Source organism: Piliocolobus tephrosceles, chromosome 7 (genome assembly GCF_002776525.5).
Source record: "Piliocolobus tephrosceles isolate RC106 chromosome 7, ASM277652v3, whole genome shotgun sequence".
In the NCBI taxonomy this organism is placed as follows: domain Eukaryota; kingdom Metazoa; phylum Chordata; class Mammalia; order Primates; family Cercopithecidae; genus Piliocolobus; species Piliocolobus tephrosceles.
In genome coordinates, this window is record NC_045440.1 from 129,486,564 (window position 1) to 129,500,170 (window position 13,607).

The following is a 13,607-nucleotide window of genomic DNA, read 5'->3' on the forward strand; positions in this document are numbered from 1 at the left end:
TTCTTGTTCTTCCAAAGAAACTGGACACTAATTGATAATACAGTGTACTTCCATTTGTGTTTGAATAATGCAGCAACATTTATAGCGCAGTCTTTGGACGATTACATATATTATTCATGTTTTCAAAATGTAATGAAGATGCATACTTAATATCAGTTTTCCAATTAAACTTTATAACCAAGCTCAGAGATGGTTATAGTTTTTGGCAGAGATTTTTAATTTTCTTCAAATGCTTTCTTGGGATTCACAAAACAGCTTCAAGCATAAACATGTCTAGCTTGGGGGAAGGGAGGGGCAAAGACAATGCAAATGTGATGACATACATATGCAAAAATTATTCTGGTGATGAATCTGGCAAAAATATAGTCCTTTTTCTCTGGTAATTTCTTTTTAATTAAAAAAATACCTTTTAGCATTCAATGCACTGAAAAAGTTGGCTAGCGAGTCAATTTGTTAACTATCAATTTTGCGGCCAGCTAATGTACACTGATGTCCTTTCTTAACACTAAAATAATATGTACCAATAGAACTAGTTTAGTGGATAATAAAGTAATCCTCACTTACAGAGGCTTCATATTGAGTTCTTTACAGAATCCTAGGGAATTAAACAATTATGCAAGAGTAAAAGGGGCCCAAGATAATTTTGTCTGAATACGTCACCTTATAGAAATGGGTATTGAGATTCAGATAAACCATAAATATCCTAAGCCTATGGTTAACTATGATCAGGCCATGTGTTTCCCAACGTAACATCATAGCAGCTTTCTCTGAACATATTTCTGGCCAGAACAACCCCTTCATAATATTTTTTCTTCCTTATGGAGATGACATGGTATGGTTTAAAAATATGGGCTTCTGGGTTATATAGATGTTGGTTTAAGTTTGGATTACTTACATTGAAAACAACAACAACAACAACAACTAACTTCCATAATCTTGATGCTCATCTAATTCTTATGATCAGGTAGTGACTTTCCTGTCTATAAAATACATGGAGGGTTTCTACCAGCTGGAGCTTATAAAGATGACAAAGGGCTAAAAAATTCCATAGAGAGCTTCAACAGTAGACTCAATCAAGCTGAAGAAAGAATCAATGAGCTCAAAGACAGGTCATTTGAAATTACCCAGTCAGAGGAACAAAAAGGAAAAAAAAAAGAGTAAAGACAGCCTGTGGGAATTATAGGTCACCATCAAGCAAAACACTAAAGATGACAAAAGAAATTTGTGAGACACTGATCCCACTCTGCCATGAGAACTTTATAAAGCATACAACACATGGTTATAGTCAATAGCTCTACAGAATAAAACGTGTTTTACAACTGGTTTTCATTTAGTGCCCACTGGTGAACTGTTTCATTTTGGGTTGCTAAGGAAGAGGCTGCTGGCTTGTTCTGTCTGAATCGTTTTTCTCTGTGACCCACTTTGCTCTTTTTCCATGTAGCTTATTGGGTAACAAAAACCCTGCTTCTTAGTTCTTTGTATGTCATTTAAAAAGCCTGCAAGATACTACAGCTCTCTCTCTCTAGCACAATGTGCTTAGCTCTTTTTTTAAGTCCAGCACTTCTGAAGTATATGATATGTTCCTTCAAAGAGAGTCACTTACCAGGGCAATACTGTTCAATAGAACTTTGATGGAAATGTTCTGTGTCTGCACCGACCACTATGTTAGCTACTAGCCTCATGTGACTATTGAGTATTTGACATATACCTACAGTGATGGAGGAGCTGAATGTTTAATTTTACTTAATTTACATTTAAATTTAAATAGCCATATGTGAATAGAGCCTACTATATTGTACAGTGCAGGTCTACAAGTTGAGTAGAGATATATGGGTAGCCTGGTTCTCTATTGCCCTTTCTTCCCACTTTCCTCACCTCTTTCTACTTCAAGTTTTTTGTCTACATGATAAAGTAATCTAGGCCAAATAGCATTCCTAGTGTTATTATTCCAAGGAAACATATGTGCTTTTTAATGGAATCCTATTTGGGGCAGTCTAAACTTGAAAAAAAAGAATTTCAAGCTCTGTAGAATCCTGGTAGGGAATATCCTTTGAGGTTAAAGTGGTTATCTTGTGTCTCTCAAACCACACCTGTGGATAATTATTCACTGCCAGTTTAGAATACAGGCCTAGTTGAGCATCACCATTATTATTGATGCTGATATTTCTTGATCTGCTATAGTAATATCTTACCCTCTTTAAATAATCTGATATATGTTTTAAGACAAATAGATTTTACTATTTTATTTTCTTCTGGAGAAAGGATCTTACTCTGTTGCCCAGGCTGGAGTGCAGTGGTATGATGTCACAGCTCACTGTAGCCTTGAACTCCTGGCCTCAAGTGATCCTTCTGCCTTGTCCTCCCAAAGTGCTAGAATTACAGGCATGAGTCACCGCACTTGGATGGGACTCTGACGTAGTTTGGATGTTGTCCCCCTCCAGTCTCATGTCAAAATATAAGCCCCAATGTTGGAGGTGGGGCCTGGTAGGAGGTGATTGGATCATGAGTGCGGATTTCCCTCTTGGTACTGTCATCATAATAGTGAGTTCTCGTGAGATCTGGTTGTTTAAAACGGTGTAGCACCTCTCATCCCTCTCTGTCTTGCTCCCGTCCCAGCCATGTGATGTGCCTACTTCCACTTTGCCTTCAGCCATGATTGTAAGTTTCCTGAGGCTGCCTGGAAACCAAGCAGATGCCAGCATCATCCTTCCTGTATAGCCTTCAGAACCATGACCCAATTAAATCTCTTTTCTTTATAAATTACCCAGTCTCAGGTATTTTATTACAACAATGCAAGAACACACTAATACAGACTCTATTCTAAAAACAGGTAACAATTTCATTTTTCCAGCTCTGCTCATCTATTTCTAGTCCCCCATTCCCATGAGTTACATAAATACTGATAACACCTGCACCATAATAGTTTCTTTAAATCTTGTGTTCATTCACTGCAGGAACACCACACTTTCTTCTAGTAGTACTGTAGGAAAACAAAAAGAAACAAGATGAACACCGGCATGCGTTTTCTGGGGTGTAGCCCTTAGAATGGTTTCCTAGTTTCAGTACAAATTTCTCTCTTTCATGTTTGGTGTTTGGCTTGGAGATTTTTTTGGGGGAGAAATTTTTGTATCTCAGCTTCTGAAGTCAATCCTTTAACAGTATTTGTGTGTGTATGTGTGTGTGTGTGTGTGTGTGTGTGTGTGTCTGTGGATAAGGTCTCACTATACTGCTCAGGCCAGTCTTGACTCCTGGCCTCAAGTGATCCTTCTACCCTGGCCTTCGCTTGAACATTGATAAATTTGAGTACATGACCTGTATCATTGAAGACCAGCTCTGTTCCATCAAGATTTGGCTTCCTAGACCCTAGCTGGCTTATCGCCCAGTCAAGTAAGAATCAAAGGTCAGAGCCTTCTTGAGAGCTGAGTACAGGACTGTTGTCTAAAGCTGTAGTCCAATCAATTACACCCTAAAATGGTGCCCAAATGTACCATTTAACTCACCATGATGACTGCACTGGTCCATTCCGCAATGTTGCCAACTCCTCTTAGCTGCCTAAAAGATCCTTTTTAATGCTTTTTTCTAATGGTCTGAACAGTCTGATTTTTTGTACCTTCATAAAATCTTTCACATCTAGAGTGGTGTGGTACCAAAATAATTTCTGCTCCACTGATCACTCACTGATGAGCAATTTGATCAATTAGCTGAACATTTAAAGAAAATTGTAGTGTTGATAAAGAAAACTAATCTCCACTCATTAAATTAATATTTTGGTGCTGTTTTAGAACCTCTGTCTGGGTACATTTTTTACAGCAATAAAAATTATTAGTGAGTTTTCATTATTAGCTTTCTTTGTAGATAAGGTAATTGAAGTGTAGGGAGTTTACATAAATTCTGCAAGACTTCACAGCATGTAGTGGTAGAGTTGGCACCCAAAACCAGGTCTCTCTGGCCCCAGTTACAGATATTTCAACTTAATACACATTTAATCCAGTTGAAAAAGCAGACGTATGTGAAGAATGTGATTCATAAATTCATACCTGATATTTAGATTCCAGGTGCCTTTACTGGTGAGTCTAATCTATTCATTATAGCCGACCTGACAAGACTTGGAAATAAGATATTTGTCTGAATTAGTTTGTGTCTTTGAAGAAAATGTATTTCTTTAATGGTATCACAAAGTCTAATTTTTCATGAAGTAAAAATTTCTATCAGCCAATTCATCCTCATTACGAAGTTAAAAAAATGTATATGCAGCTGGGTGCGGTGGCTTATGCCTGTAATCCCAGCACTTTGGGAGGCCAAGGTGGGCAGATCACCTGAGGTTTGGAGTTTGAGACCAGTCTGACCAACATGGAGAAACCCCGTCTCTACTAAAAATACAAAATTAGCCAGGCGTGGTGGCGCATGCCTGTAATTCCAGCTACTCGAGAGGCTGAGGCAGGAGAATTGCTTGAACCCAGGAGGCATAGGTTGCAGTGAGCCGAAATCGCGCCATTGCACTCCAGCTGGCAACAAGAGTGAAACTCTGCCTCAAAAAAAAAAAAAAAAAAAAAGTGTATGCTTGTATGATATATGTATGTGGGTATTTTGTTTCCCATATACACACATATAAGTCCAGTCTTGAAATTTGATATTTGTTCCTGAATTTTTCTTTTAGGATGGAAAGGCATTTCATTTTCTGAAGATACTGATTTAAAGCGTTGGTTTTCAATTTGAGTTTATCTAGCAGCTTGCCTTGTGGCTTTGACTAAGACAATTAATTCCTGGGCCCTCCAGTCATCCACCTAAAAAATGGGAAGGAAAGCTGTATTACTGTTTATATATATATATATATATTTTTTTCTAATGGAAGTAAAGACTTACAAGTGGATTTTTTAAAAATATATTTTATTTGAAATTCTGGGGTACATATGCAGAATGTGCATATTGCACCTATCAACCCATCACCTAGGTGTTAATCCCCGCATGCATTAGCTATTTTTCCTGATGCGCTTCCTCCCCCAACCTCCCTGGGAGGCCCTGGTGTGTGTTGTTCCCCTCCCTATGTCCATGTGTTCTCAGTGTTCAGCTCCCACTTATGCGTGAGAACATGCGGTGTTTGGCTTTCTGTTCCTGTGTTAGTTTGCTGAGGATGATGGCTTCCATTATAAGTGGATTTGACATAACCAATTCTTTGTCCTTAAGTACCTTTTCATCTTATGGCCTCTGTCACTTGCTATTCAACAGGGATAAATCAATCCTGCTCATGTAAACTCCACACCATACCTACTGTTCATGTCTGTATCTGTAGCATCGTCTTCATGGAGCATCCAGAACTCTCTTTTCCTTACAAATATTTATTTTCCAGAAATATCAGAATATACATAACAAGGAAAACCTAAGGCCATCTAAGATACACCTGTTTTAAGGAAGCTGGTGTAAGTGTCGCTCCAGAGTGCCCACAAGGTGGCAGCGTCTCAGAACATTAGGCCAGCGGAATTACTGGGTCCTGGCCTTGGCGGTTGAACTGGGCTTCATAGCTCAGTTATACTGAGATAATAGGGTCAAGTGTCTGCCAAGTGATAGCTACTGGGAGGTCCACCAGCCTCTAGAAGTCTAGAAAACCAATTTTTGACAGTATTTTCTAAAAAGCAGTAGCAACATCACTCTTCCATTTTAGAGTACTTTATTCAGAAAAATACAAAAGCTTTCAGAATGCTTTATTTCACTTAAGAATATAAAACCTACATTGGTGAGGAAAAAAAAAGAAAAAAGGAGGGAGTGGACTCTTCCTTATATTTTCTTGTCATTCAAAGTCATTGATTCTCAACCTTGACTTTACATTAAAATACTTTGGGAAACTTTTAAATCGCTCTCTGGGATAAGGGCCCAGAGATTAATTTTTGAAAGCACTGTAAGTGATTCTAAAGGGCATTCCAGGTTGAGAATGATCTTTTCAGTTCCTCTCCATCCATTCATTCATTCACTCACCATTTATTGCATACTTCCTCATGTCAGCTTTGAGCAAGGAAATGGCGATGATGTAAAATGAGATTCTACAATTGCCCCCAAAGACCTTGCAAGTTAGTAATTCAATTTAAAGGAAGTCAATTCAACAAACATTTATCAAGCTCCTAGAACATGACAGGTACTATGCTAGATACTGAAACGGCAGAGATGAGAGCAATTCCAGCTGTCTAGCATTTATATTCTAGTGGACACTGTGTACAACTTAGTATCAGATGAGGCAGAATGTGGCATTATTCATATTTTACCTTTCTGTAACATTTCACAGTAACACAAACCATTTTAGCCAACTTATATAACTTAAGCTATATAACCCAATAATTCTTGAGATTTGCAAGCAGCTAGCTATCATTATCTGAAGTTCAGAGAGGAGACTAACATGCTTTGCCAATATGAAGCAGAATTAGTCATCATATCCAAGCCTAGGGACTCTATGGTCAGTGCTTACTGCCTCATTTATGCTAGGTGTGGGGCTCAGAAAAGAGTGGTTGATTGAATGTCTTACGGTATATTTGTGCATTTGTCTTGGAGATTTTATTTCTGAGAGAGTGAGTAGAGAAGATCATTTCTGTGTACATATTTCCTGAGATACTTACTCCATCTAATCAAAGGCCTTTTCTGCTCCAGTCTTAATGTATATATTCTTTCTATATGCTCTCCTTCTAACTTTCACCAAAATGGTGAGCTCTCAAATTGCTCTGGATATCTATTTCTGTGAAGAGAAAACTGAAAACATTTAGTTCTATCAGCAGATCTGGTTGTCATCAACTGCTGTCAATCACAGAGAGCTTTAATGAGGGGAGTGAAAATTAGTCCAAATGTATGTAAAGAAGGCATACGAGTCTTATTTTTCAGAAATCTCCATTCTTTCAGCTAATAGAGTGTGAAGCCAAATGCCATCTGGATTAGGACTGGCACATGAGATAGTTGATCATGAACATGTTTTAAGAATTAACCTTATGGCAGATTTGGAGAGTTGACTCGTGAGGGAGTCAAGCATGGGTGAATATCTTCCTTGTGTGGAGAACCAAAATGATATGGGCATCCTTTAGGGTCAATAAGCATAGGAAGATATTCCTGGGTAGCTTGTAGGTTTTATGTTCCCACAATAGCAGAGAATCCACTCAGTGGTTGACTTCCAGGTGATCCATGGCCTATCTATTATACAGAAGACTCTTACTAAATATCCCACCACGGCACTGTGGAATTGTCTGTCCTTTCCCTAAACGCTCAGCTTTATTAGGACTGTCAGATTTAGGTGCCATAGCCTAAGAGAAGCACGAATCAATTGGAATATATCCAGCAGAAAACATTCATATGATGAATGTGAACATCATTTTAAAGAACAATTGAGAAGCTGTGAAGTTTTAACCTAAAGCAGCAGAGACCCAGAAATGCAAATGCAAGCACAATAAAGTCAAATGTGCAAACATCTATTTGTGCGAAAGGGGTTTACGCTTGTTCTGTCCAGTTCCAGAGAGAAGGAAAATGACCAGAGGTGGAAGTGACAAGGGGGAAAATTCCAGCTTATCTTGATATAGAAGAACATTAGAATTGAGCAGTAGAAGCAGTTGCTTCACAAACCCCCTGTTTTCAGAAGTGTTCAAGAACACTATGTTAAGAATGTCAAAATTCAGCAGGCAAGCCCCATCAGTCGCAAGAGTCAGCAGACCCCGGAATTTGGGAGCCAACTGAGTAATTTTTGGACCCATGAGTTAGAAGAGAATGGCCTTGGCCTTATGCCAACAGGGAATACTTTGAGGACTCCCACTGTCCCTGTTTTGGGCCCTGAAATCCTTGTGTTAGTCATTTTTCTAGTTAGCAAGTCTTTGAAGGCCTCAAGGACAGATGTGATAGCAGTCCTTTATCCAGGGGCTGAGACCGATCCCTGCCTAGTTCAGCAGTTAGGACTTAGGGGAGGGGACTCTGGTTGATTTGGTCCAAATTAACAAGCATGGTGAAGGCTGATATGAAACCTGGGGAGAAGGAGGTTCTGAAACTAAGAGCTGTGGGTGCCAAGTACCCACAACTTGGCCCTAGTTGTCACTCCTGCCATTTAGAAGCTCACCTTTAAGAAGAGATGCTGACATCTTAGCAAGGCTGCAGTGTCCGCTGCTGCTCTCCGAGCTTTGCAATGCTGCCCAAGGACGACAAGAAGAAGAAGGACGCTGGAAAGTTGGCCAAGAAAGACAAAGATCCAGTGAACAAATCCGAGGGTAAGGCCAAAAAGAAGAAGTGGTCCAAAGGCAAAGTTCGGGACAAGCTCAATAACTTAGTCTTGTTTGACAAAGCTACATATGACAAACTCTGTAAGGAAGTTTCCAACTATAAACTTATAACCCCAGCTGTGGCCTTTGAGAGACTGAAGATTCGAGGCTCCCTGGCCAGGGCAGCCCTTCAGGAGCTCCTTAGTAAAGGACTCATCAAACTGGTTTAAAAGCACAGAGCTAAGTAATTTACACCAGAAATACCAAGGGTGGAGATGCTCCAGCTGCTGGTGAAGATGAATGAATAGGTCCAACCAACTGTACATTTGGAAAAATAAAACTTTATTAATATTAAAAAAAAGAGATGCTTATGTCTATTAGACTTTTATCATGGTGCATCTGGAAGTTTAGCTTAAAGAAATGATGACTCAGAAGTGGGAGTGGACATATGAGAAAGGACCATTAGGTAGAAGAAGGGTTAGACTCTCTTCACCCAGCACTAGAGGAAGGAAAATCACCAAGGGTGGATATTGAGGGGACCAGATTTCAGTATAATCAATAGCTGGGGGGACTTTAGAACTACTGAACAGTGGAAATAGCTGCTTTACAGTAAGTCCAGTCTGTAGAGATGTTTAGGGACAGGTTGTCACTTCAAGGAGGAGGAGCCATCATTCATTCATCATTTGTCCTTATTGAGTAAGAATTGAGATTAAATAAACTCTAACGATGTGTAAGAATTTGGATAAAATGTATTTTCCTGAAATTTTGTGAAACTACAGAACACTATTTATTCAACATCCCTAGATGCACTAAAAAGAATAGTTCTCCACAGGTATCTATAATTCTGATTGAATTGTCTGTGCCAGAAGACACTGTTGTCTCAGCTGAGGGCAGAGACTATGTATTTATTTTTCTCTGAATCCCTAGCCCATAGGACACTGCCTACTATAGAGTAGGTATACAACAAATGTTTGTTGAGTGAATGTCAAATTAATTTTGTTAATTCTATTGCTAAAACTTGGACCGAGTCCCCTCTGGGTGTAAGGTATGCCTACTCAAAATATATTGATAGCTAACATTTATCAAATTCTTATTATTGGCTAGGTGCCAGGATTTCATACACTGTCTCATTCAATCCCTATGACCAACCCTCTTAAAAAGATCAAGTAGACGCTCTCACTACACCCTTTTTACTAATAAGGAAACTGAGGCATGCAGAGACCAAGTAGCTCCCCCATGGTTACACAGGGAGTGACTCAATGATACAAGATTTAAATTTAGGTTGTGTGACTCCAAAGCCAACACAGTTCATTATTACAGTAGAGTCTCAGTAAAGGAGTGATCATTAATAGGGTAAAATGTTTTAAAAATATAGCTAACAATTATTGCATGCTTTCTATATACCAGGTCCTAAGCATTTGTCCATTTATTCCTCACATTAGCCTCACAAGGTAGGTGCTATTATTGTGCCCATTTTACAGATAACAAATAGAGTCTAGGATTTTTGGATTTGGGCTTATCAGACTGTCAAACTTATCCTCTAAATGTTGTATGATCTTCTTCCATTTTTAGGGGTACTGAAGGAACAAGTATCCCCTCAAATAGAAGAAGAACAAGACACTGAAGGAGCAAGAACATTTTGGGGGATACCGAAGGAACAAGTCATCACTCCTCTTCTGTGAAGTGTATGTGTTACTTTAAGAAAATTATATTTGGATTTGACTTGTCACTGGATCTTGGCCCATCCAACACTCTGTTAGGATAGGACCATTCCAAATGCTCTTTATGCATGCCTTCTGGATATCAATTAGCTATGAGTTCAGAGGCAGGTTAGAGGTTACAAGGAAACTCACAAAGAACTGAAAAATTAGGATCAAATGGAGATGGGTTCGGGCGAGGCTCACTATTGCATTAGCTATAGGAATAGCTAATAAAGTCCCACATTTGGAGGTCACTTAACCTCTGCATAGCCTAGTTTCACCATCTATAAAATGGAGTAGCAGGAGTAATTATACCCCTTCCTTCTTATCCGTTTTCTCATTAAAACTTGTCACTTTTTAAATGGGAAGAATCAGGTGTATTATAAGACAAATGGAATTAGGTGGAGAAAAACTCGTGCAAGCCTCATTTTGTGATGTAGCCTAACTTTGCTTTATGAAACTAAGTCTACCTCAAAAGGGCATTGAAGCCTCAGAATCCCACAAAATATGGCCCCTGACTCAGAGCTGGAAGAACTCAACCAGATAGATGGGCAGACTTAGATTGTCTTGGGTCTGGAGCTTATACAAATTTTGGACCCTCTTTAGGTAAAAGAATACAAAATTAGATACAAATGAGATTTTGTCACAGATCTTTAATGTGAATTAAATTAAGTCACATAAGAGGTAATTCACTCCTTTTAAAATATCTTCATCTAATCAAAATCAATCATACTTCTGAAATGATTCCAGATCTCATACATTAAGTTGAAATCAAAGGCTGTGGATCATGTTATAATATAACGAGCTTGGCTTTGTGGAAAGAGGCATAGCTTCCCTCTTCCCCCATTGGTTTTATATATTTGAGGTCAAAAGCCTTCTTGCTGAGAAAAAGAGAAAAGGGCTGATAAGTGCAAGAGTGCATATGTGCCTGCAACAGCAGTTTGGTGCAGGGAGTTCTGGAGGATAGCCAGGATGTGAGCCATGGCAGAAAATCAGGAGGAAGCTTGGTGTTCACCACATTAACCTTAGGCATCACCTGGTTACTCATCAAGAAAACAATCTGCCTCTCTTGGCCTGGGAATCCCTCCTGAGTGCTTCTAGGCTGGAGTGTCAAATGGTTCTTTAGAGATGCTGAGCAGAAGAGGATTTTCCATTTCACCTTTTGGCCTCCCCTTCTACCTCTTTCAATGAGGACTTGTGCTGCCTCCTGCCAGAGTGTTGTATGGAAGATTAATTAGCTAATATCAGTTAAGGGCCTTTGATGATGACTGCTAAGTGTTTGCTCCATGTAATTGCCATTTTTTCCAAGGAAATGCCCATATAGTTACTAATTAGGCATTGTTGGAGCACCTCATGCCCTATTATTTTACAGTTGTCTTATAATTAACTGGCATCAGTTCATTTCAAATGACATTTATTGCCCATTTCCCTGGTTTAATTTTTGGAAATTTTATGGGAAGCCTGGGCATTGTTTCTTATTCACTGCAACTTGAATATTAACAAGGTAAATATGGCTTTGGGTGGTGATATTGTCAACAAGAGTTCTTTAGAGATTTTAATTAAGAACACTACTGCTGTACTTTATGTGAAAGTTTATTATGATGCCTAAGCACTCTAAGCTCTCCTCCATTGTGGACTGTGTCTCGTGTCTGAGTGTTTGTGCCTGTGTGTGTGTGTGTGCGTGTGCTTGTGTGAATGTGTAATTTTTATGACAAATGATGTAATATGAGATGTGAGAACAAAGTCCTCCTTTGGCTTACCCTTCTCAAAGGCACAAACTGGACTAGATGTGTTTCATGATTTCTTTAATCTTTACAGCAAGTCAGTGAGGTCTCTCACAATGACAAGATGAAGATTCAGAGAGCTTAAGTAAGATGTCCAGAGCCACATAGGTAGTAATAGATAAAGCTAGAGCTCAAATTCAAGTCAGCCACACTCTGAAGCCTGGGCCCTTTCCATGCTATCTCTCAAGCAAAATTACTGAGCTTTCTACTTGGAAGTGAGTCTAGGTCACTCCAAAGGCCAACTCGTGCCTTCTCCAGGAAGTCTTGAAAGATCCTTTATGTAAGTGCATCTTCTCACCTCTACTCTGATATTACTTTCTATTGCTTCTCATAATTTGATTTTTATTTAAGCTGTGTGCCAGTGGGAAGGACAATATAATGTGACACTTAGAAAAGCATGAAATTTGGAGACAACTGGAATGTATTCCTTATTCTGCCTTTTCCTATCTGAGTCATTTTGGACAAAATTCAGCACAGCTTAAGATTCACGTTGTTGACGCGAAGATGAAAGGAGAGCATGTGTGGAAAGTTCAATGTGTCATGGTACATGGGAAGCACACAATATATGGTGGCTGGTTGGATGGATAAAAACAACATAAATGAAGGAATGCATGGCAGTGACCTTTGCTTGTTTATAGGATCACCTCTTCAACATTGCACTCTGTGTTAGTTCAAAATGTAATTTTAAAAATATAAAAATGAATCTCATAAAGACTTGAGAAAGCCAAGTATATCTGACTGAGTTCCAGACTGCCCCACTGTAGTAGAAAAACCTGACTAGATCACACTAATTATAATGGTGTATACAACTTCTTAAAAATAATGGCCACTAAGACCAGAATATGTTGATTATTAACAAGCTGAAATATGGGGTCTATTGTGTTGTGAGTTCCTCCACCCTATTTCATGAATGAAATAGAACAATGGAGGCCAACAGGAGACCTGGACTTGAAGTCACAGGGTTCTTATCAGAATTTCAATTCCAATTCCACAATGTGTAATTATCTATGTGACCTCTATACACAATAAGCAGTAAATTTCACGAAACTACCAAGACTCCAGGAAGCCGACTCTGAATTGGAAATATATTTGTGTAAAGTTTATTGGGGGTGTTTTCTGGAACAGCATATGTCAGGGGGTCAGAGAAGCAGGATTGTGTCATACTGGTTGCAGGTGACTTCCCAGGCATTTCTGGAGTTGGAATAACCCTTCAGGGCTGAATTGAAGAAGGAATTCAATTCAGGAGGAATTCAAATTCTGCCAAGACTTTGAAGCCTTGCAGACTGTCCCCAGGAGAAGGGTGTAGCATTAGACAGAGGAGCTCTCTTTGGCCAAGAGAGGACATTTCCTGAGAAGAAACGTGGCTGTGAGATATCAACAACCCATAATTCCAGCAGCCGTGGGCATGAGTTTCTCAGTTCCGGAATCTGAGTGGAGCACCACAGCATCCACTACAGTGGTGAAAGAAGCATTCAAACTCAGGAAACCTGACCCCTCATGACTTCCTTATAATTTCTTTCCTTGAAACTCAATGACTATTATCATTTTCACTTCACAGTTCAAAATATAGAACCTCAGAGTTAAGTAACTTACCTAACATGCCAGAGATTGTACGTACCATGATATACCACTAAAGTCCATGCACTTTCCCTAGGACCATACATCTGCCTACTTTGATAGCAAATGAAAAGTCACTCAACATGCCAGAGATTGTACGTACCATGATATACCACTAAAGTCCATGCACTTTCCCTAGGACCATACATCTGCCTACTTTGATAGCAAATGAAATGTCACTCAATAGATTGCTAAATTTTTCAGCATTTAATCATTTGCTAAATCTCAGAAGATGCAAGGGGATTGTGTGTGTATGTACTTGCACACAATGTTTTAGAACACGCAGATAGATA

General features: G+C 39.2%; 1 protein-coding gene across 27 annotated transcripts in view; it reads right to left on the bottom strand.

Moving 5' to 3' along the window:
- Positions 1 to 13,607, bottom strand: part of LOC111550582 (40S ribosomal protein S24-like) — a 54,940-nt gene that overhangs the window by 8,835 nt on the left and 32,498 nt on the right. For 5 of the 27 annotated variants that reach the window (XR_004229039.1, XR_004229047.1, XR_004229048.1 and 2 more), the window contains exon 5: positions 8,075 to 8,174. The exons of 2 other annotated variants lie outside the window; for them this stretch is intronic. Coding sequence is in view for 2 of the 25 variants with exons in the window: in XM_023224102.2 (XP_023079870.1) it covers positions 8,075 to 8,174 (100 nt within the window). In the remaining 23 variants the exon portion in view is untranslated. Of the gene's footprint in view, positions 1 to 2,760; positions 2,981 to 4,037; positions 4,106 to 4,533; positions 4,785 to 5,016; positions 8,175 to 10,546; positions 13,046 to 13,607 lie in introns of those variants that run through there. 20 more of the 27 variants (XR_004229040.1, XR_004229049.1, XR_004229050.1 and 17 more) reach the window with 11 other exon arrangements.